Raw genomic sequence first — 20560 nt, forward strand, 5'->3', positions numbered from 1 at the left:
ACCTCCAGTGCCAGCCTCCCCCTTCTGTTCTGGTCGCAGGGGTTTGAGTGTGGGTGAGGTTGTGACTGTCTGTGAGTTGGAGCTGGAGCCAGGGGCCAGTCCCTCTTCCCACAGCTCCTACTTGGGTAGCAGGCACTCAAGCCTTGGACCCCACGTGGGGTGGCCACCGGGGTTCGTGCTCACAGCAGGGAGTAGGTATGGGCACCAATGCCCAGGGCCAGCCATGCCAGGGGCGTGAGCCCATGCCTGGGGCTGCTGCAGGGACAGCCCGGCCGCGTCTTGGGGCCACTGGGTCCTGCTCACTGAGTTAGGACTGGGGTCCACGCCCCCTCAGCCAGCCCTCCTGGCACCTTGTGGGGAGAGAGTGAAAGTGCTTCCTCCCAAATGACTTTGGGGGGGGGTTTGGGTGTGGCAGGTTAAAACCCTGGATAGGGATGGGAGGGGCAGACACTGAGAGGTTCAAGATTAGGGGTTACCAGGTCCAGTCCACCGCTTTCTGATTGGAATGGAGGATGGGGCTGCTCCTGGCTTCCCCCCACCCCCCATCACTGGCAGGGGAGCAGGACCCGACCAGCCAAGCTCTGTTCTGCAGACCCTGGGAAATGGGTCTGAGGGCCTGGAGGCCAGCCAGCGCCACACCCTGGGTTCCTGCCCGGTGACTCTGCTGCAAGCAATCAGGAAACAGGGTGCGTCTTGGTCCCCAACGGCTGAGGGGGCTGCCCCAGGCATGAACAGAGACCCATGCTCCCCTCTGGAGCTAGCAGCTAGGGGAGCCCGGGAAGCGAGACAGGACTCCCGACCCCTTTCCACCCTGGGCCGCCGGGGGCATAAGCCAGTCGATGCCTCGCACCCCTCAATCATTCATGAAGGCGGCAGCTGGCAGGGCTGGCGGAGGGTGGCTCCGCCCAGGGGGACACCCCAGCAGCCTCAGGGGACCTGTACCAGGCTTCAGGCAGCAGGCAGGGTGGCCTGCCTGTGCAGGCCAGGAGATCCGACGTCAGAAAAAAAAAAAAAAAACAAAAACAAAAAAACAAACAGACCATGCTGAGGCAGTGGAGGAATTTGTATTCTGTGGAGAGAATCTTGCATCCGATGGTTCATTCACTCCCCCTGGGGACCCCCAACAGCTGGGGCTGTGCCAAGTCAAAGCCAGGGTCCAGAAGTGTCCTGTCCCCAGCACTTGAGCCATTCCTGCTGCTTTCCCGCAAGTGCCTGACCCAGGGTAAGGGCATGGCTGTGCCCCCTGCCCGCCCCAGTGAGGGTCCTCAAACAGGCCCCACTCCGGGACATCAGGAAGGGGCTCCAGGGCCTCCCTGTTCCAGCGTCCTGCCTCAGGCCGGCTGGGTCCAGACTGTCCCAGGTGGGGTCCCAGCATGCAGATGCTGTGCAAGGGTGGGTGGGGTTAGGCTGGGGCCACTGGAGGGGACGCTGGCTGGGTCTCCACCATGTCAAGCTTCTGTCCCGTCTGCTCTGAGCTCGGTTCCCGCCCCTACACTGGGTGATTCCTCAGGAGACGCCAGATGCAACCACCCCACCCACACACCCCAACCCACAGACACACTTCTGGTAAGCCCAGTGGACGCCCGCTGCCGGCTGGCTCTGCTCCGGAGGAGCGCGCGGCCTTGAGGCCTCCGTGCAAATCGGGCAGCCGGCCCTAATCCCGGCTGGAATCCGCTGGCGCCGGGCCCGCGCGGGACTGCAAGGCTGCTGGGTCCCGGCCAGGTCCGCAGCCGCCCAACGGGCTGGGCAGGGCGCCCCGCCGCACCTGGGGGCGTCCTCCGGGCTGTGCGCGCACCCCGAACCCCAAGACGCAGGGGTGCGACCTCCAGGGGCACCCCACGTGCAGGGTGGGCGGCGGGTCCTGCGCCCCGGGGCCCCGTGTCGAGCTGCGGGGCTCTGGCACTGGCGCGGACGGTCTGGGATGACCAAGATCGTGTCCGCGGTCCAGACCGGCTGTCCTTAACCACGCAGGGACCTCTCCTTCAGAACTCATGCATTTTGGCCATGCGCCCGCAAGCAAGATGGAGACCTTGAACTTTGTTGCCCTATTCCAAGATGGCGACGCGGCTCCTTTTGCCCTAACGCCCCGGGCGGGAGATCCATGCCCGCTTGCAAGATGGCGGCAGCTTGGGGCAAGCACGCTTCCTGCCGTCTGACTCGCCACGTACCCACTCTCAAGATGGCTTCTTCCGCCAAGGCACCCGCTGGGTAGCGGCTCGATCATTGGCCCTGAGGACATCACGTGGGGGCGTCCTCTCTTCCTCTCTCCGACTCCACAGGACGTTTCCGCCTCAGCTGTTACAGACAGCTATGCTATCCAATCAACCGCTGGAATCCCATTTGGGCCCACCCCGCCGGCTGCCGTACAGCCATTGGGAGGCGCCTGCCGGAGCCCGCGGGGCTCGCCCCGCCCCCTAGCCGCGGCGGCAGCCAATGGGGAACGCGCGCGGGGGACGTGTGCGGGCGTCTCCGCCATTTTGTGAGTCTATAACTCGGAGCCGTTGGGTCGGGTCCTGCTACTCCGGCTCCTCCACTCCGTCCCCCGCGGGTCTGCTCGAGTGCCATGGACGGGTGAGTCGGGTCGCCGCCGTTCCGGGACTCCGGGTCCCCGGGCCGCCCCGGTCTCCGCCGCCGCCGCCGCCCGGTGCGCGCGGCTCGCTCCCCTCCCCCCTCCGCGTGGCGCGCGGGAAGCGGGGTGCGGCCGGGGTCCCCGCGATCCTTACACCCCGGGGACCCGCGTCCCGTGAACCCCACGATCCGTCCCGGTCTGTCCCGGTCCGTCCCGGTCCGCTCCGGTTTCGGGTGCGGCCCACGCGGACCCTGCCGCGCCCCTGTTCGCCGCGCGCGTGCGCAAAGGCCGGCCGGACCGTGCACGCGCGCGGGCGCGTGCGTGTATGTGTGCGGGGACGCGCGTGTGTTCCCGCCGCGCGCGGCCGGGCTTGGGGGGTTCGGGGGGACCCCGGGCCGATCGCGGGGTTCTCGGCGAGCCGAGCGCAGCCCCTGGGCCGCGGCCGAGCCCCTTCTCCGCCCGGGGCGCACCCGGCCACGTCGGCGCAGTCACGCGCGCGGGTTGATGAGTAACCGGGGGCGGGGGGGAGGCCCGGGACTCTTTGTCTCGGGGCCCGAGTTCCGTGCAGGACCATGGTGGCTCCGCTAACTTTGTATCTCCCTCCCCGCAGCATCGTCCCAGATATAGCAGTTGGTACCAAGGTAGGCCTCCCCTGCTCGCTGGGCATGCTGGTGGGTGGCCTCGGGGTGGTGGGCTTGCAGGTGCAGGCTCCTGGGGTGGGTGGCCCGGCATGCACCCAGGCGGCTGTTAGGGAACTCCGCGGGGTGGGTGGCCTGGCATGGCGCAGGAGGGTGTTGGGGAGATCCAGGGGGTGGGTGGCTGTGCATGGACCCCAGCAGGCGGGTGTCGGGACCTCTTGGAGGTGGGTGGCCGGGCATGGACCCAGGTGGGTGTTGGGGGCTCTTGGAGGTGGGTGGCCGGGCAAGGACCCAGGCGGGTGTCGGGACCTCTTGGAGTTGGGGGTGGCCGGGCATGGACCCAGGCGGGTGTCCGGGAGCTCTTGGAGGTGGGGGAGGCCGGGCATGGCCCAGGCGGGTGTTGGGGATCCGGGGCCAGCCTGCTCTGGCTCAGGGAGCTGAGTTGCTCCTGGAGTGCAGTGCTGCTGGGTTCCTGCTTGGGCTGCTCCTGGCCCCGGGTGGGGGTGGGTGAGGCTTCCTGTCCTCCCAGGCCTGCCTGCCCAGCCTGCTGGGGGCTTCCTGAACAGCCTGTGGCCGGCTTCCGGCCTGTTGGTGTATGGTGGGCCTGTTGGTGTATGGTGGGCCGCCGGTCTGATGTGTCCTGGCGGGATCAGACCCAGGTGGGCTGGGGAGCTGCTGGGGTTCTGCCTGTGTGGTGCGGCGGCCTGTGGAGCAGTACCCAGATGAGGGGCAAGGCCTGGGGGGCCCCAAGAGGCTTAGCCAGACGGTTGTGGGCACGCCCGCCCGTGGGAATGCCCGTGGGCGCACAGCCAAGGGGGCGGCCCCAGGACGCAGCCCCGCCTGCCCCCCAGCCCAGCCAAGCTGAGATGCCGGGAGCTCTGGGCTCCGGGAAGGGCAGGCTTCCGTGGGGCGAGCTAGCTTGAGGCCTGTGTCTGTGTGGCTGTTCCTGTGGGTTCTGGGAGGGAGGGCCACGTGGCCCCTGCTAGCTCAGCTTCCCTGAACAGCAGATCTAGTCCTGGCGCTTGCCCTGGCTCCCGAGGCATGGATGTACCCCAGGGAGCTGAGATGAGGTGCCATAGTTCTTGCCTGCCCACTTCAGGGTTCCAGTGCAGCAGAGGGCTAGTCGGGGCACGGTGCGCCAGGGGCTGTGTCCCTGATGGCTGGGGGCCTGGGAGACCTGGGAGAGGACCCTGGGTGCGGCTGGTTGCCTGGCCTGTGGTGTAACCGAGTCCTGCCGCCACTGTGGGTTCCAGTTTCAGCTGAACAGACTGGCTCTGTTGCCTGGAGACTCCACCCCCCAGCCAGGACCCACTCTGCAGGAGGGCCACTGCGGGCAGAGGGGGGCATGAGAGTGTGGTGCCCTGGGCTTCTGCACGCTACAGTGGGCCGAGTTCACAGTCGGGTGGGGGCCTGGGATGCTGCTGCTGGGCTGTGATCATAGCAGGGTTGGGGTGGGGTCAGGGTACAGGGCTTGGAACGCTGGGAACTGGGGTTGGCTGTTGGGGGAGCTTGGGGGCCGGTCTCCACAGCTGCCTGCATGCCCGTTTCCTCCCACTATAGCGGGGATCGGACGAGCTCTTCTCTACCTGCGTCTCCAACGGACCCTTCATCATGAGCGGCAACTCTGCCTCTGCAGGTACCTGCCCTCCGGCCCCGGGGCCCTGGGAGAGGGGGGCCCCCTTTCTAAGGAAACCACCCTCCTCTTTATTTAGCCAACGGCAATGACAGCAAGAAGTTCAAAGGCGACAACCGGAGCGCAGGGGTGCCATCCCGGGTCATCCACGTTCGCAAGCTGCCGGGCGATGTGACGGAGGGCGAGGTCATCTCCTTGGGACTGCCCTTTGGGAAAGTCACCAACCTGCTGATGCTGAAGGGCAAGAATCAGGTGCCTGGGCTGCCCCCACGTGCCCAGGGTGGGGTGCCAGGGGGCCCTGGGGCACTCTGGGTGCTGGGGTCGGGCCTGGTCTGCTCATCACGGTCGGTCGCCTACAGGCCTTTATCGAGATGAACACGGAGGAGGCGGCCAACACCATGGTCAACTACTACACCTCGGTGACGCCCGTGCTGCGGGGCCAGCCCATATACATGCAGTTCTCCAACCACAAGGAACTCAAGACGGACAGCTCCCCGAACCAGGCGGTGCGTGGGCGCCGTGGGCAGGTGGCAGGCGGAGGGGCTGACTGTACGCGCCATAGAACCAGGCGGGGCGTGGGCGCCGTGGGCAGGTGGCAGGGGGGGCTGACTGTACGCGCCATGGAACCAGGCGGTGCGTGGGCGCCGTGGGCAGGTGGCAGGTGGGGGGGCTGACTGTACTCGCCATAGAACCAGGTGGGGCGTGGGCACTGGGGGCAGGGCAGGGGCTTACTGCACGCTCTCCACAGCGGGCCCAGGCAGCCCTGCAGGCTGTGAACTCCGTGCAGTCGGGGAACCTCGCGCTGGCTGCCTCGGCCGCCGCTGTGGACGCGGGCATGGCCATGGCTGGACAGAGCCCTGTGCTCAGAATCATCGTGGAGAACCTCTTCTACCCGGTGACGCTGGACGTGTTGCACCAGGTACAGGCACGGGGGAGGCGGGCACAGGGGCTGGGCACGGGGGCGGGCACGGGCTCCGGGGCTCACGGTGTGCGCGCCCACAGATCTTCTCCAAGTTCGGCACTGTCCTCAAGATTATTACGTTCACCAAGAACAACCAGTTCCAGGCACTGCTGCAGTACGCGGAGCCCGTGAGCGCCCAGCATGCTAAACTGGTAAGGGGTCCCCTGGTGCCCCCCCCACCCCCCGCCAACCTCTGCCTGCCCGCTCACTCCCTTCCCTGCAGCCCCACCCCCCTGCCCGCCCGCTGACCGTCCCTTCCCCGCAGTCCCTGGACGGACAGAACATCTACAATGCCTGCTGCACGCTGCGGATCGACTTCTCCAAGCTCACCAGCCTCAACGTCAAGTACAACAACGACAAGAGCCGCGACTATACCCGCCCAGACCTGCCCTCGGGGGACAGCCAGCCCTCACTGGACCAGACCATGGCCGCGGCCTTCGGTAAGGCGCTGTCCCGCGTTGCCCAGCTCTAGCGTCAGGTTGCCAAGGGGGTCAGCCCAGCCAGCGCCCAGGAGGCCCCAGCGCACCCAGGAGCCGGCTCCTGCCGCTCCTTGCCAGCCCTGCCCGCACTGCGCAGCCCAGGGCCCGGCGCGGTGCGGGTGTGGGTGCGGTGATTAGTGTCTCATTTATTTCTAGGTGCGCCTGGTATAATCTCAGCCTCTCCGTATGCAGGAGCTGGTTTCCCTCCCACCTTTGCCATTCCTCAAGCTGCAGGTACTCCACACTTGTCTCGCCCCACAGCCGATTGTGCATGCCCACGCGGCCGTCCCAGTGACGGGCCGGCTTCCCGGGAGCGGGGCAGGAGCCACAGGGCCCCTGCCCCCAGGGGGCGTGGCGTGGCGTGGCGTGGCCAGGGCAGCTAGACAGGGCCGGGCGAGAGCCACGGCGGCACTGACCGCGCAGTGTTTGGTTCCCTTCAAGCAGCTCGAGGACAAGGACGCGTGGTGTCAGGGCCCTGTCCCCCCGTAGGTTGACTCAGTGGCCTGGTAAGCCAAGGAGCATGAGCGGTGGGCGCAGGCGTGCTTGCCCGCCCGCCCGCCGCGTCGTCTGCATGGAGCGTGGGCGCCTGTGGCGCGGCGAGGTGTGTCCGTGCAGGCCCTGCTGGCAGAGGGCCCTGTCGCCTTCCTTGGACCGAGGCTTCTGTGCTGTGGCGCATGCAGCGGGTCCCGGCCCGGCACGCCGTGCTGGGAGGAGGGGGTGTCTGCAGCGAGCCCAGCTCGCCGGCTCCACAGCCCCCCTCTGCATGAGGCCCAGCCAGCCGGCCGGCCGGGCGCGGGTGCTCACCACCTCACCGCCCCTTTCTCTGCAGGCCTCTCCGTCCCTAACGTCCATGGAGCCCTGGCCCCTCTGGCCATCCCGTCGGCGGCGGCGGCAGCGGCCGCGGCTGGCCGCATTGCCATCCCGGGCCTGGCTGGGGCAGGGAACTCTGTGCTGCTGGTCAGCAACCTCAACCCGGAGGTACGTGGGCCTCGGTTGGCGGGGCTCCCAGGGTGCGCGGGATGGTGGGGAGCTGGGCGGGGTGGGGGGGCCCACGGGATGGCGCCGGGCCAGCCTCAGGCCCCTAGGGGCTCTGCCGCCTCCCTCTCGTGCCTGTACTTTTGTCTGACGTGTCTCCTCTCCCGAGACGGCTCTGAGCACTCCTGTTCTCCTTAACATCTTGGTTTGCGTTCCCGTCCCTGTGTCTGAAGTGGCCGTAGTTTTCTGACCATCCCCCTCCCTCCATGTGAGATCACTGCAGCGTAGCGTGGCAGGGAACGGCAGGGGGAGCTGTCTGCCAGAGCCTGGCTTCCAGGACGGCCTGGGCCCCGTGGGGGCGGCCCACGTCTCACGTCTCACATTATCAGCATCCCGGGTGGGCCAGGCGGGTGTCCCTGCCTCAGGACGCGGTGTCCCTCCGGCTAGCTGGCTCAGTGCAGTGCAGACAGGCAGCGGCCCTGCAGGGGACTGCCCTGCCTTTTTTGGGGGAGGGCCTCGCCCGCCTGGCCGCGCCCGCCTCAGCAGGCCCCCCCCTCCCCCGCGGAGCTCCTCCTGTGTGTGCGTGTGTGTGCGTGTGGCATGTGCGGGCGCGTGTGGCTGGTGGAACGCTGCCCTGTTTTCTGATGTATTACTGACCTGTGTTTTTTTGCTACTTTTTTTTTCTTTTCTCCCCTTCCCCTTTCCCAATTTTGTTTTTCTTCCCTGATCCGGAATTTCTTTGCCAACTGACTGCACGGTTCTTCTGCTTCCTGTTGTTGCTTGAAACAAAAACAAACCATAAATAAACAAAAACAATCCCCCAACCCGCCCTCCGGACACCCGCCCCTGAATATTAACATCCTGACAACTGCGTCATCCGCCAACCACTGCACGCCCGCGGGCTCTCTTCGTGGCGGACGATGGCTCTTCGTCCCCCGGCTCTCCCTCTCCCCTGTCCCTCCGCTGCCTTGCTCTGCTGTCCCTTAAAGAGAGTCACACCCCAAAGCCTCTTTATTCTTTTCGGTACGTTATCGTTCTCACTTTTATTACTTGGTTTTTCGTGCAATTTTCGGTTTTTACGCCCTGCGCAGCGTTGTGGTCTGGCGGCTCCCAGCCTGTGTGCTGGACCCCTAAGTCGCGCGTGGTTCGCCGCCCCGCATGCTCCCGGGGACTAACCCGAGCTGGGGCACGCGGAGGGGCGCTGGGCTGCAAGCCAGCAAAACCGGCCGGGCCTGGAGAGGGGAGCGGTGGGGGGGCTGGCGGGACTGGCGGGACTGGGCAGAGGGGGCGCTGGCACTCAGCAGCTCCCCCCTCCCCGCACCCCGGCTCTTTGAAGGCGTGTATGGAGACGTGCAGCGCGTGAAAATCTTGTTCAACAAGAAGGAAAACGCCCTGGTACAGATGGCTGACGGCAGCCAGGCCCAGCTGGGTGAGTGAGTGGCTGCTGCCCGGGGCCGGCCTGGGCACTGTGCCAACCAACCACTGCCCACTCACACCTTCCCTCCCTTCCCACCCCCCCCAGCCATGAGCCACCTCAACGGGCACAAGTTGCATGGCAAACCCATCCGCATCACGCTGTCTAAGCACCAGAGCGTGCAGTTGCCCCGCGAGGGCCAGGAGGACCAGGGGCTGACCAAGGACTACGGCAACTCGCCCCTGCACCGCTTCAAGAAGCCTGGCTCCAAGAACTTCCAGAACATCTTCCCGCCCTCCGCCACCTTGCACTTGTCCAACATCCCGTGAGTGCCGGGACGTGGGGTAGGGCGGCCATCCCGTGGTGGCCCCGGCTGGCCGGCCCCCTGCCTCCCCGTCAGGTGTGGGGCTGACGGCCACCCCCCGCTGCCCTCTCTGCAGGCCCTCTGTGTCCGAGGAAGACCTCAAGATGCTCTTCTCCAGCAATGGGGGTGTGGTCAAGGGCTTCAAGTTCTTCCAGTGAGTCTGAGCCCCGCCTGTCCCTGTCAGCCGCCAGCCTCCCCTGCCCTGTCCCCCATCGGCCCTGTCCCATCCCCCGGCCGCCAGCACCCTCCCACTGCCGTGTCCCCTGCCACCAGCCTCACCCTACTCTCCTCACAGGAAGGACCGCAAGATGGCCCTGATCCAGATGGGCTCCGTGGAGGAGGCCGTCCAGGCCCTCATCGACCTGCACAACCACGACCTGGGCGAGAGCCACCACCTGCGGGTGTCCTTCTCCAAGTCCACCATCTAGGGGCAGGGCCCCGCGGGCCGGGCTCCCGTCAGCAACTTCCATCATTCCACAGAAAGCCACTTTAAAAAAAAGCAGCTCAAGTGACCTTAACAGACCAGAGAATTTATTTTTTTAAAGAGAAATCAGTTTACCTGTTTTTAAAAAAAAAAAAAGAATTAAATCTAGATCACCTTGCTCACGGCGTGGTGGCAGGCAGGCAGCTGCGGCAGCGGGCCCGCCCCAGGACAGTGCCTTGTCCAGGCGCCCCGGCGCGCGGCCTGCGGCGGGGGGCGTCCTTGTGCCTTAGACCTGCCCACCTGGGCTGACCGGGGACCCCCGGGACCCCCAGGACCCCCCCCACCCGCGGGCATCCCCACCCCTCAATCAAGTGACGTGATTGCCGCCCCCAGGGCGCCCCCTGCTGCTTGGCTTCGGAGCCTGCGGTCTCCCGTGACCAAATACTCCTGCTTCGTTTATATGCAAGAGATAGTTTTTAAGTAACTTTTTATAGCGTGATACAGTGGTATGCGTGTGTCCGAACTTGTATTCTCTACTCTGTGTATTTTATTCTTTGTAACTCGGCCCCCAGGCAGGCCCGCTGCCGCGGCCTGCGCTGCCTTAACCCTCCCGCGCCGCGAAGCGAGCTCCCTTTTCAGGGCTGTGCGTGTACTCTTCCCTTTGCAAATTTTGGACCAAAGTTTTGTTTCTGTTTTTATGTCTGCCTCTGGTGGTGGGACTAACTCTTTGAGTCTTACGGCCCTCCCTCCCCCCCGCCCGGGCGGGTGGGCAGAGGGGTCTCCCTGGAGTTCGCTAGGGTGTAAATATTTATAGTTTTTTATACCTGTCGTGAGGCGGCAGCGCGGTTTCTATGGCGGCAAATGTATATTTTGGTTACGGCCTCAGCACATCGCGGAAAAAAAAAAAGAACTCTCGGTTAGGCGAACAGCCCCGCACCTCCTGTAGGCCTCCGGGCCGCTCCCGCGTGGACTCAATAAATTTTCTGTATCTTGCACCCCCTGGTCTCCCGTCTTTGCATCTCACTCGCCCCAGGAACTCAGGCTGCTCAGCCTTGCTTGTCTGCGTGTCTTTATTGGGTCGCCCCGCATGCACCGCCCGCCCCACCCTCGCCCGGTGCCCCCCGCATGCCATGTTCAGTCCTGGAAGCGGCGGGCGGCCACCCTCCGGTAGTAGCCCTCGGCCTCGGCCGCCTCGCCCAGCGCCGCGCGCCGCAGCGTGGACTCCCGGCTGGCCGGCCCCAGCACGCCGTCGGCCGCGCCCGGCGGGGGCAGACCCTCGCCCGTGGCCAGGTTGACGGTGGCCACGCCGGTGAAGCGCGGCTCCTCCTGGTCAACGTCGCTGACGGACGAGCCGGGGGACACGCCGGCAGTCTTGACCCCGCGGAAGCTGCGTGCCAGGTCCCCCAGCTCGTAGGCGCCCTCACCCTCCGCGCCCTTGGGCCCGCCGCCCGCCGACTTCCACTCCCAGGGCGCGGGCGCGGCGGACAGGTGCACCACGGGGTGGTGCGGCGCGTGGGCATCGATGGTCACGATGCTGGCCGAGTCGCGGTCCGACGGCGAGCGGTACTGGGACGAGTCGGAGCTGGCGCTGGAGGATGAAGCGGTCTCGGCCGCCTTGGGGCCCGACGCGCCCGAGGCCTTGGACATGGCGATGACCTGCAGCAGGCGCGGGGGGTTGGCCACGCGCGTCTGCGAGCCGGGCGCGGGCGCGGCGGTGCCACCGCCCTTCTCGGCCATCAGGAGCCACTTGGCACGCACCGCTGCGCTGCTCTTCGGGGACAGGCCGGCCCCTGGCGCCGCGCCTTCGGGGATGTGCACCAGTGGCTGCGGCCCTGCCCGGGGCGGCAGGACGACCCGCGGCCCCAGCCCCGGGCGCGCCTGCACGGTGGGGTACAGAGAGGGCGGCACCGGGCTACCTTCCACCTCCTCCTCCGCCTCCTCCTCTTCCTCTTCCTCCTCCTCTTCCTCCTCCTCCTCCTCCTCTTCCTCCGCCATGGGCTCCGCAGGCGCGCGCAGATGCGCCGGGCTGCCTTCATCGGGCAGCCCCAGGCCGCGGCCCTCCAGCGTCTTCTGTTTCCATTCGCTGATGAGTTGCTTGGAGCGCCCGGCGTCGAGCGGCACGTGGATGGTCATGTGGCGCCGGGCGGGATCGTCCAGCGATGGCGTGCTGGCCCGCGGCAGCGTGTTGCTGAAGGTGACCATGTGTTCCTTCACCATGGGGCTGCGCGGGGCTAGCAGGTCCGCGTCCACACTGGCCCTCTTCAGGCTGCCCAGGGGCGTCTTCTCGCGGGCCGCGGGCCGCGGTGCGCCCTCCAGCCGCCCGGCGCCACCCAGCTGGTCGCTGCTAGCCGACTTGCTCTGCCGGTACACGGAATCGTGGCCCCGCTGCGTCAGGGCGCGTAGCGCATCCTTGCTGGGCGCCGCCGTCGGGACCGGCTTCTCAACTTGCGGGGCCTGGAAGTTGCCCACGGCGTGGCAAGCCTGGGGTGGTAGAGGAGCAGGGTGTGTGAGCCCCGAGGACCCAGGGGAGGGGAGGGTGGGCGCGTTCGGGGTGCCCCGGTGCCCCCCGGCCCTCGAGCTCACCAGGTAGGCGGCGATGCCGGCGCCGATGAGGAATCCCGTATAGACATCCACAGGATGGCTGCGGTACTGCGTGACCTGCGTGAGCCCGCACACGCCGGCCGCGATGGCGAAGGCGAACACCAGCACGGGCTTGAGCAGCTTGGTGGCATCCGAGATGACGGAGTTGAAGTACATCTGAGGGCGGGAGGGGAGGGGGCGCTCAGCAGGCAGGCGCGCGCGGGGCAGGGGCGTCCGGGGGGTGGGGGGCCTGGGACACTCACAGACACATAGACCGCCGCAAAAGCTGACAGCGTGGCGTGTTGAGAGGGGAAGGTCTTCCTGGAAGAGACGGCGTGTGAGCCCCCCCACCCCCGCACGCCCACCCCACTGCCCCGGCCCACGGGTGCCTGGCTCACCGCGCCGACAGGATGGCATGCGTGTCGTGGCCAGAGCAGATGTCCTGTGTGATGTAGGGGTTGGCCTCGCACGAGGTGCCCAGGAGCGTGTAGTTGGGCTTGCAGACGGTGAGGAAGAAGGGTGCATGGTAGCCGGTGGCCAGCTGGATGATATCCGTCACCAGGGCTGTGGCGCAGAGGCCGAACACGTGCACGCCTGTGGAGAGGGCGTGGAGAGGGGTGATGGTCGGTACCGGGCCTGTAAGGCAGGCATGCACGCACGCGTGCAGGAGCGGGGTCACAGCCTGGAGTGGACGGCAGGGCTGGACAAATGTGGAGCGGGATCAGACCTGGAGCGGGTACCGGGTGGCTCAGCCGACAGGCGACTCACCCACGAAACGCACGGTTCGCCGCAGGAAGGAGCTGAGGCTGCAGCCGCCAGCGCTGATGCTGCCCTCGGCCCCACCGGGGACAGCCCCGCGGCCCCACAGCCGGGACTGCAGGCAGTAGAGCAGGCCTTCGCCAAGCATGATCTGCGGACGACAGGAGGCTCAGCCGGGTTCGGCTGGCAGCGCGCGGCAGGCCGGCCAGCTGGGCACTCACCGAGGCGGCGGGGGCGGCGAAGGCCAGGCTGAGCAGCATCAGCAAGGGAATGAGCTCCTCACTGGTCTCCACGTAGGGCATGGACAGCGAGCGGTCATAGCACTGGAAGCCCACCTTGGCCGGCTTGAAGACGTCCGTCAGCTCCAGGAAGTACAGCGACACCACGGAGGACGCCACGATGGGCAGCTGCGGGGATGGGGCTGCTGCGGTCAGCCTGTGGCCCCTGCTTTGGGACCAAGCCTGTTCACCCCCTAGGCTTCCTGAGCCTTAGGAAAGCCTGCAGTTGGGTCCCCACGAGAGAGGCATCCCTCAGGGGGCAGGTGGCTCCATCCTGCCCTGTGGCCCTGGAACGGGACATGCCCCCAGGCAGGTGTCCCAGACAAGGCAGGCGGAGGAGCCACTGGCACTCGTGGGTGTCAGCAGGCGGCTAGTTCCTTCAGGGCCTTGGGTATGCCCCCTTGGGGAGCCCTCCCCAGCCACGTGGGGGCCCCATCTTTTTTTTTTTAATTTATTAATTTTATTTGAAAAGGCAGTGTTACAGAGAAGGAAAGAAAGATCTTCCATCTGCTGGTTCACTCTCCAAATGGCCAAGGCCAGGAGCCAGAAGCTGCTTCTGGGTCTCCCACGGAGGTGCAGGCTTCCAAGGCCCTGGCTCATATTCTGCTGCTTTCCCGGGCCACAAGTTGGATGGGAAGCAGGGCTGCCTGGACACGAACCGGCGCCCACGTGGGATGCTGGTGTTGGCAGGCAGAGGATTAGCCCTTTGCACCATTGTGTCAGACAGACCCTGAGTTCAGGCTCCTCCCCATCCAGCACCCCACAACCTGGAGAATGTGGGGTTCGGGAGAAGTCAGTCGCCCATGCTCCAAGTCCTACGCGGAAACATTCCCAGGTGAAGACAGAGCCTGCGATGCAGGTTCGAGTCCTGGTCCTCCACCTCCCATCCGGCTCCCTGCTGATGCACCTGGCTAGCCGGTGGAGGATGGACCAAGATCTCTGGCCCCTGTACCTGCAACCAGGGAGCTCCCCGCTGGGGCCGGAACCCACTCTTGTAGGGCTGAGCTCACAGGTGCCTGGCTGGGCCTGGGTACAGGAAAGCGCAGGGTCCAGCCGCTGGGGGCAGGGAGATGCTGCCGGTGGAGACCCCGCCCCTAGCAGAGCCTGGCCGACCCCTACTGCAGCCCCTCAGGTCCTGCCCCGCCTTGCCTCCTCCCAGAGGCTGTGGGACCCCCATGGGAATCACCTCTCTTCCTGCCAGGCCCAGCCCCGCACCCCGGCACCCCTTGGTGTGTGCACGTCTCGCAGTGGTGGCTGGGGGGGAAGGACGTTGGAAGGGCCGGAACGCACACCCCCACCTCAAGCAACGCCCCCCTACTACCCCGGAGCCCCCCGCCTCCACTCCACTGGCCTCCCACCAGCCTCGGGTGGACAGGTGAGCTCCGCCTGCAGCCCCCACCCCCCCGTGCCGCCCACGCGCGGGTGGGCGGCGTGGTGGGCGCGCCCCCTGCTCACCTCCACGAAATAGAAGCAAGGCAGCAGCGTCATGCTGTCCTTCGGGGTCCTGCTGGCCTTGGCGGTGAGCATGGTGCCGCGGGCGTCGCAGGCCGTGGCTGCAGCGCGGCCTCAGCCTGCAGCTCGCGCGAGCGCCCGCGGCCCCTCACCTGGCGCAGGGCGCAGGGCGCAGGGCGCACAGAGCCGGACGCAGGGGACCCGGGGGGCTCGGCCGCCTGCGCGCGGGGCGGGGCTCTTTGTCTCGGCGGCCGGGGGCGCCGCGCGCGTCTGTGCCCGGGCCTGGCGCCTGGCGCGCCGTCCCCGCCTCCCGCGCGCGGGCCCGGGGCTCGGGGTCCGCGCCTCCCGGCCGCTCCCGACGTGCCCGGCCCCCTCCCCAACGCGCGTCTCCATGGCGAGCGGGCGGGCGGGAGACAAAAGAAGAGGCGTGGCGGGGGCGGGGTCCCTTTTGCAGCCGCGCCCCTCCGGCCCGGGGTCCCCTCCTGCTCCTCGCCCCTCCGGCCCTGGGTCCCCTCCTGCTCCTCAGCCCTCCGGCCTGGGGTACCCCTGTATCCCGGCGTCTCCTCTTGCTCCTCGCCCCTCCGTCCCGGGGGTCCCCTCCTGCTCCTCAGCCCTCCGGCCTGGGGTACCCCTGTATCCCGGCGTCTCCTCCTGCTCCTCGCCCCTCCAGCCCGGGGTCCCCTCCAGCGCTCTGCTCCCTCTGTCCCGGGGTCCCCTCTATCCCAGGGTCCCCCCCGGCACCCCACCCTGCCCCTCTTTCCCGGGGTCCCCTCTGGCTTCTCACCCCTCCATCCTGGGGTCCCCTCCATCCCTGGGACCACTCTGTCCTGGGGTCTACTCTGTGCCAGGGCCCCCTCCTTCATCCTGCCCCCACCATCCACGGGTCCCCTCTGTCGTGGGGTCCTCGCTCTCGGGGTAGGGGCATCCTGGGTCCAGACGCGCACTTAGTGAGTGCCCGCGCGTGTGTGTGTGTGTGTGTGTGTGTGTGAGGCCCTGTCCAAGAGACCTAAGCAGCAGGTTTGCAAAATATAGTTTTAAGTTTAGTTTCAGTCTTTATTGCAAGACAGCAGGAGAAAGAGCTCCCTTCTTCTGGGTCTCCCCCATGGGTGGCAGGGACCCCAACCCTGAAGCACCTGCTGCCTCCCAGAGTGGGTGTGACCCGGGAACCAAGGTGTACAGGGCTGGACCCCTGTGCCCACCCCGAGCAGGCCTCGCGTGTCCCCAGGAGCTGGGCGCCACCAGGTGGACGTGAGACCTCGCCCAGGGGCCGAAGGACGAGAGAGGAGGCCCGGCCTGCAGTGGACCCTGCGCACCTGACCTGAGGCCTGGCACACCAGTCCTGGCAGTACAGGTGGGGAGCTGCCCAGGCATGGACATGGGCACAGAGCAGGGCCTCCTTGGGCACCAGGGGCTGGGTGAGGCGGGGAAGGGAGGGGACAGCGGCCTGCGCCTGGGCTGAGGTAGACACTGCCCGGACACTGCGGATGTCAGGTGCCCCCAAGGCCCTGCCTGACCTGTGTGTTGAGGGGGGAGGCCCCGGCTATGTACTGTCACTGGGAAATAGCCCCACTTGACAACACTGGCCCCCAGAACAATGTCAGCTGCCCCGGGAGGCCCACAGCCCACCTAAGAGTGCCGGAACATGAGGCCAGCACGGGGCGGGGGGGTGCAGCAGGGACCCCGGGGTGCAGGGCCTTGAGGTCAGCATTGGGGGGCAGCAGGGACCCCAGGGTGCAGCAGGGACCCCAGGGTGCAGGGCCTTGAGGCCAGCAACGGGGGGCAGCAGGAACCCCGGGGTGCAGGGCCTTGAGGTCAGCATGAGGGGGGGGTGCAGCAGGGACCCCGGGGTGCAGGGCCTTGAGGTCAGCATGAGGGGGGGGTGCAGCAGGGACCCTAGGGTGCAGGGCCTTGAGGTCAGCACGAGGGGGGGTGCAGCAGGGACCCCGGGGTGCAGCAGGGACTCCAGGGTGCAGCAGGAACCCCGGGGTGCAGGGCCTTGAGGTCAGCATGAGGGGGGGTGCAGCAGGAACCCCGGGGTGCAGGGCCTTGAGGTCAGCATGAGGGGGGGTGCAGCAGGGACCCCGGGGTGCAGGGCCTTGAGGTCAGCATGAGGGGGGGGTGCAGCAGGGACCCTAGGGTGCAGGGCCTTGAGGTCAGCACGAGGGGGGGTGCAGCAGGGACCCCGGGGTGCAGGGCCTTGAGGTCAGCATTGAGGGGCAGCAGTGACCCTGGGGTGGAGGGACCCAGAGGAGCTCCTGGCTTCTGCCTTCTACTTGTAGACACCAGAGGATGGGAGACGCCTGTCCCCTCTCTCTTGCAGCGGAGGTGGCCAATCCTTGAGCCCTGCACCCCGAGGGAGTCACTTCGGGATGCCAGTCGCTCCTCCTTTCCAAAGCAATCAAGGTTAAAGTGACCGTTTATCGGAATCTTTTTTCCTGGTTTTGTGGAGTACTCCCTCCCCGCCCCTTGCCGAGCGGAAGCTGGGAGCGGGACTCGAACCCAGGTCCCTCGTCTGGGAGCGGCGGGCAGCGCAGCCGCAGCAGGATGGCTGCCCGGCCGGCCCCCGTCCACGGGCTGGTCACTCGGAGGGCGGGACACCAGGCGCGCGGTGTGGTTGGCTGGTCTGCCTGTCACTCAGAGGGCGGGATCCCAGCTACGCGGTGTGGTTGGATAGCCTGCCTGCCTGTCAATTGAGGTGGGCGGGCTCTGGTGTGTGGTTGGTCGGCCTGCCTGTCTGTCGTTGGCCTTGGTCTGTCACCTCCTCCTCCACGCACGCCCCGCCTCCTCGCCAAGGCGCGCCCTGCTGCCGCCTAGCGGCCACGTCCGGAACTGCGCGTTCCCGCCGTCCCAGCGGAGTGACAGGATGTGAGGTGCAGGGTGTGTGGGGGGCAAGGACACCCCTTCCCAGGCGTTCCCTGCAGCCTCTGGGCGCTGAGCTCCTGGCTCCTCATGTAGCCACCCAGGGGTGCAGGGTGTGTGGGGGGCGACACCCCTTCCTTCCCAGACGTTTCCTGCAGCCTCTGGGCGCTGAGCTCCTGGCTCCTCATGTAGCCACCCAGGGGTGCAGGGTGTAGGGGGGGCGACACCCCTTCCTTCCCAGGGCCCCCTGCAGCCTCTGGGCGCTGAGCTCCTGACTCCCTCATGCAGTCACCCAGGGGTGCAGGGTGTGTGGGGGGCGACACCCCTTCCTTCCCAGGGCCCCCTGCAGCCTCTGGGTGCTGAGCTCCTGGCTCCCCCATGCAGTCACCCAGGGGTGCAGGGTGTAGGGGGGGGCCACACCCCTTCCTCTCCAGGGCCCCCTGCAGCCTCTGGGCGCTGAGCTCCTGGCTCCCCCATGCAGTCACCCAGAGGGTGCAGGGTGTGTGTGGGGCGACACCCCTTCCTCCCCAGGGCCCCCTGCAGCCTCTGGGCGCTGAGCTCCTGGCTCCCTCCAGGGGGTGCTAACCCTCCTCCTCTCTCAGGGGAGAAGACAGGTCACTGTGCTCTGAACACCCCTGGCTCCCCTGGCTCCCCTGGCCCGTGGGTGGTGCCCCATACCCCTGCTGTCCAGCTGGGATGGGTGCGTGCAGCAGGCGCCACCCTGGGCAACGCCCGTCTGGCCGTTGGCTGCGTCCCCTGACTCTTCCCACAGCACCCGGGACGTTGCCCCTTGCGACAGCGTTGGCGACTGGCAGTTGCAGTGGAAACATCCTAGGGGGCAGGGCGGCTGGTGTGGGAACCCCTTGGCCCTTCCTGACCCTGACTGGGGTTCCCAGGGGGGTCCCTGTCCCAGCCTGGCCCGGATCAAGGGAGTGGAGTGACTCTGAGAGGCAGCCCCGGGCCAGGGGTGAAGAGAGAGGTGACACAGCCTCGCCCGGCCCAGCGAAGGGCTGGTGCTCTGGTCAGTTGGCTAGGTGGGGCCACTGTTTGAATGCCCCGGGTAAACTGAGGCCCATAGCACAGGTGGAGGGGACCTGAGCCATGTCTGTCAGGCTTGGGCAAAAAGAGGATGCCAGAACGGCAGGTGAGTGGGCTCTGGCAATCGCCTGGGGCATACATGAGACACGCCTGGGACACGCCTGCGATGTATGTGGGACACGCCTGGGACATGCATGAGACAGGCCTGGGACACGGCTGCACTACCCATGCTGACGGCTGCTCTCACCTGAGACGGTGGCCCTGTCGGTGCCCACCCGCCCTGGGCTCCCCTTCTCAGCCCCTGCCTTGTGCCCCATCCTGGGAACAGGCAGGAAGTGAGGTCCCTGCAGGCCATGTGGCAACCCAACGGCCTCCCTCCTGGGGGGGCTATAAAGAGACCAGGGAGGGTCCCCCCAGACACAGCCTAAGCCCACACAATGCTGGCTGCAGCCCTGCTGGGCTTGTTGCTGGCCGGTGAGCAGGGCTTCCTGCCCTTCCTTCTTCCCTGGGTCCCTGGGTGTCGGCTGGCTAGTGGGAGCAGGGTGGGTCAGGCCCTGGCTGAGGGTAGGTGTCCCAGGGGCCGCGGGCAGCCAGCAGCCCCTCACACCTGCTCCTGGCTCTGCGTTCCCAGGCCCTGCACTGGCCTCTGAGATCGTGGGCGGCCGGTCAGCTCGGCCCCATGCCTGGCCCTTCATGGTGTCCCTGCAGCGTCGGGGCGGCCACTTCTGCGGGGCCACCCTGATCGCCCCCAACTTCGTGCTGTCGGCTGCACACTGCATGAACGGCGTGTGAGTGGCCAGCTTCTGGCTCTGGGCAGAGGGAGGGCACCTCCAGGGCCCCTGGTGGATCTGTCCTGTGTACCCACGGGACCCGCTGGGCTCCATGCTGGACACTCCATGCACTGCTTGTCCCCCCTGCCCCCCAGGAACTTCCGGTCGGTGCAGGTGGTGCTGGGTGCCCACAACTTGAAGCGGCGAGAACGCACGCGACAGACCTTCGCCATCCAGCGCGTCTTCGAGAACGGCTTCGACCCCATATTCCTGCTGAATGACATCGTGGTCCTGCAGGTGCGGGTGTCGTGGGATAGGGGCAAGGTCTCGGGTGCAGGAAGCAGCCCGGCCGGGCACCCCTGGGTGCAGGCTGAGGGGTCGAGCATGGGTGTGTGTGTGTGTGGAAGCTTTGCAGAGCCGGAGGGCTGCCAGTACTGGGGTGAAGCGCGGAGGGGGAGGCAAAAGCTGGGCCTGCTTGCCAGGGGGGGTCCTGCGTCTTGGTGGCCGCACTGGGAGGGCAGGGGGAGCCGCCCACCGCCCCTCCAGTCGCCCACGCCCCCTCTGTTCGCAGCTCAACGGGTCGGCAACCATTAACAAGAACGTGCAGGTGGCCCAGCTGCCGGCCCAGGGCGACGGCGTGGGCAACGGCGCACGGTGCCTGGTCATCGGCTGGGGCCGGCTGGGCACGCACCGGCGGCTGTCCCGCGTCCTGCAGCAGCTGAATGTGACCGTGGTGACCTCGCTGTGCCGCAGCAGTAACGTGTGCACGCTGGTGCGGCGCCGGCAGGCTGGCATCTGCTTTGTACGTGAGGGTCATGGACTCCCCCTATGCGCCCCGGGAAGGGCTGGCCATCCTGGCCACCCAGCCGCTGACCGCCTACCTCCACAGGGGGACTCCGGTGGACCCCTGATCTGCAATGGGCTGGTGCAGGGCGTCGACTCCTTCGTACGTGGCGGCTGCGCCTCAGGGGTCTACCCCGACGGCTTCGCCCCGGTGGCACAGTTCTCCGACTGGGTCAACTCCATCATCCATGCCAGGGACCTCATGGACAGGCCCCGCTGAGCCCCCGCGTGGCTGCTGCCCCCTCCCAAGTGCTTGACACAATAAAAGCCCCCCTTGTTTTGCAGAACCAACGCGCTGCCGTCCCTCGTTGGGCCTCTCTTGGGTACGCTGCCACCAAGTGGCGGCGAAGTGGGTGAGCTGGGGCCAGAAGTGAGCCCCTTCCCCACTGTCAAGTCCCGGTTATTGAGTGCGTCCAGGGCGCCTGTGGCAGCCACTGACGGGCAGTGGGTGTGGGGCTGGCCTCAGGAGATGCCATCCAGGGGTCTAGCCCACCTTGGTTGTCCAGAGCTGGAGGTCACCCCCT

At 67.2% G+C, this 20560-nt stretch overlaps 3 protein-coding genes across 7 annotated transcripts; 2 read left to right on the top strand and 1 right to left on the bottom strand.

Annotated features, from left to right (window-relative positions):
• The first annotated feature begins 2481 nt into the window (after positions 1-2481).
• PTBP1 (polypyrimidine tract binding protein 1) lies at positions 2482-10452 on the top strand. Of its 5 annotated transcripts, none has more exons than XM_040990453.1 (15): positions 2482-2571; positions 3180-3210; positions 4768-4843; positions 4920-5092; positions 5200-5346; positions 5589-5759; positions 5843-5953; positions 6067-6241; positions 6437-6514; positions 7110-7262; positions 8249-8278; positions 8592-8684; positions 8778-8994; positions 9110-9187; positions 9329-10452. In XM_040990453.1, the coding sequence occupies exons 1-15, from the start codon at positions 2564-2566 to the stop codon at positions 9459-9461; spliced, it is 1674 nt and encodes a 557-aa protein (XP_040846387.1). In that variant the 5' UTR covers positions 2482-2563; the 3' UTR covers positions 9462-10452. The 5 variants fall into 5 exon arrangements, with proteins under 5 accessions (XP_040846387.1, XP_040846385.1, XP_040846388.1 ...); XM_040990451.1 differs by having other exon boundaries at positions 7110-7258; positions 8245-8278; XM_040990454.1 differs by having other exon boundaries at positions 6458-6514; positions 7110-7258; positions 8245-8278.
• A 139-nt stretch (positions 10453-10591) lies between these two features.
• On the bottom strand, positions 10592-14601 carry PLPPR3 (phospholipid phosphatase related 3). Its single transcript, XM_040990450.1, has 7 exons — positions 14530-14601; positions 13018-13203; positions 12806-12947; positions 12436-12631; positions 12301-12358; positions 12041-12214; positions 10592-11938 (listed from the first exon to the last, which is right to left on the bottom strand). Exons 1-7 carry the CDS (start codon positions 14599-14601, stop codon positions 10592-10594), a joined length of 2175 nt encoding a protein of 724 aa, XP_040846384.1.
• ELANE (elastase, neutrophil expressed) lies at positions 14600-20313 on the top strand. The gene is made up of 6 exons (XM_040990198.1): positions 14600-14886; positions 14981-15066; positions 19055-19211; positions 19349-19490; positions 19765-19995; positions 20083-20313. The coding sequence occupies exons 1-6, from the start codon at positions 14600-14602 to the stop codon at positions 20254-20256; spliced, it is 1077 nt and encodes a 358-aa protein (XP_040846132.1). The 3' UTR covers positions 20257-20313.
• The last annotated feature ends 247 nt before the right edge of the window (positions 20314-20560 follow it).

This window comes from Ochotona curzoniae, unplaced genomic scaffold (genome assembly GCF_017591425.1).
Source record: "Ochotona curzoniae isolate NIBS_2020 unplaced genomic scaffold, NIBS_Ocur_1.0 contig_605, whole genome shotgun sequence".
Taxonomy (NCBI): Eukaryota; Metazoa; Chordata; class Mammalia; order Lagomorpha; family Ochotonidae; genus Ochotona; species Ochotona curzoniae.

Excerpts from the sequence above, each read along its gene's own strand:
- PTBP1 (XM_040990453.1), top strand. Across the intron at positions 3,211-4,767 it reads ATATAGCAGTTGGTACCAAG|CGGGGATCGGACGAGCTCTT; the intron begins GTAGGCCTCCCC and ends CTCCCACTATAG. Across the intron at positions 6,242-6,436 it reads GACCATGGCCGCGGCCTTCG|GTGCGCCTGGTATAATCTCA; the intron begins GTAAGGCGCTGT and ends ATTTATTTCTAG.
- ELANE (XM_040990198.1), top strand. The coding sequence starts at position 14,600 with ATGGTGCCGCGGGCGTCGCAGGCCGTGGCTGCAGCGCGGCCTCAGCCT. Across the intron at positions 19,491-19,764 it reads ATGACATCGTGGTCCTGCAG|CTCAACGGGTCGGCAACCAT; the intron begins GTGCGGGTGTCG and ends CTCTGTTCGCAG. Across the intron at positions 19,996-20,082 it reads GGCAGGCTGGCATCTGCTTT|GGGGACTCCGGTGGACCCCT; the intron begins GTACGTGAGGGT and ends CTACCTCCACAG.
- PLPPR3 (XM_040990450.1), bottom strand. The coding sequence starts at position 14,601 with ATGCTCACCGCCAAGGCCAGCAGGACCCCGAAGGACAGCATGACGCTG. Across the intron at positions 12,632-12,805 it reads GCGAACCGTGCGTTTCGTGG|GCGTGCACGTGTTCGGCCTC; the intron begins GTGAGTCGCCTG and ends CCCTCTCCACAG. Across the intron at positions 12,359-12,435 it reads CATGCCATCCTGTCGGCGCG|GAAGACCTTCCCCTCTCAAC; the intron begins GTGAGCCAGGCA and ends CGTCTCTTCCAG.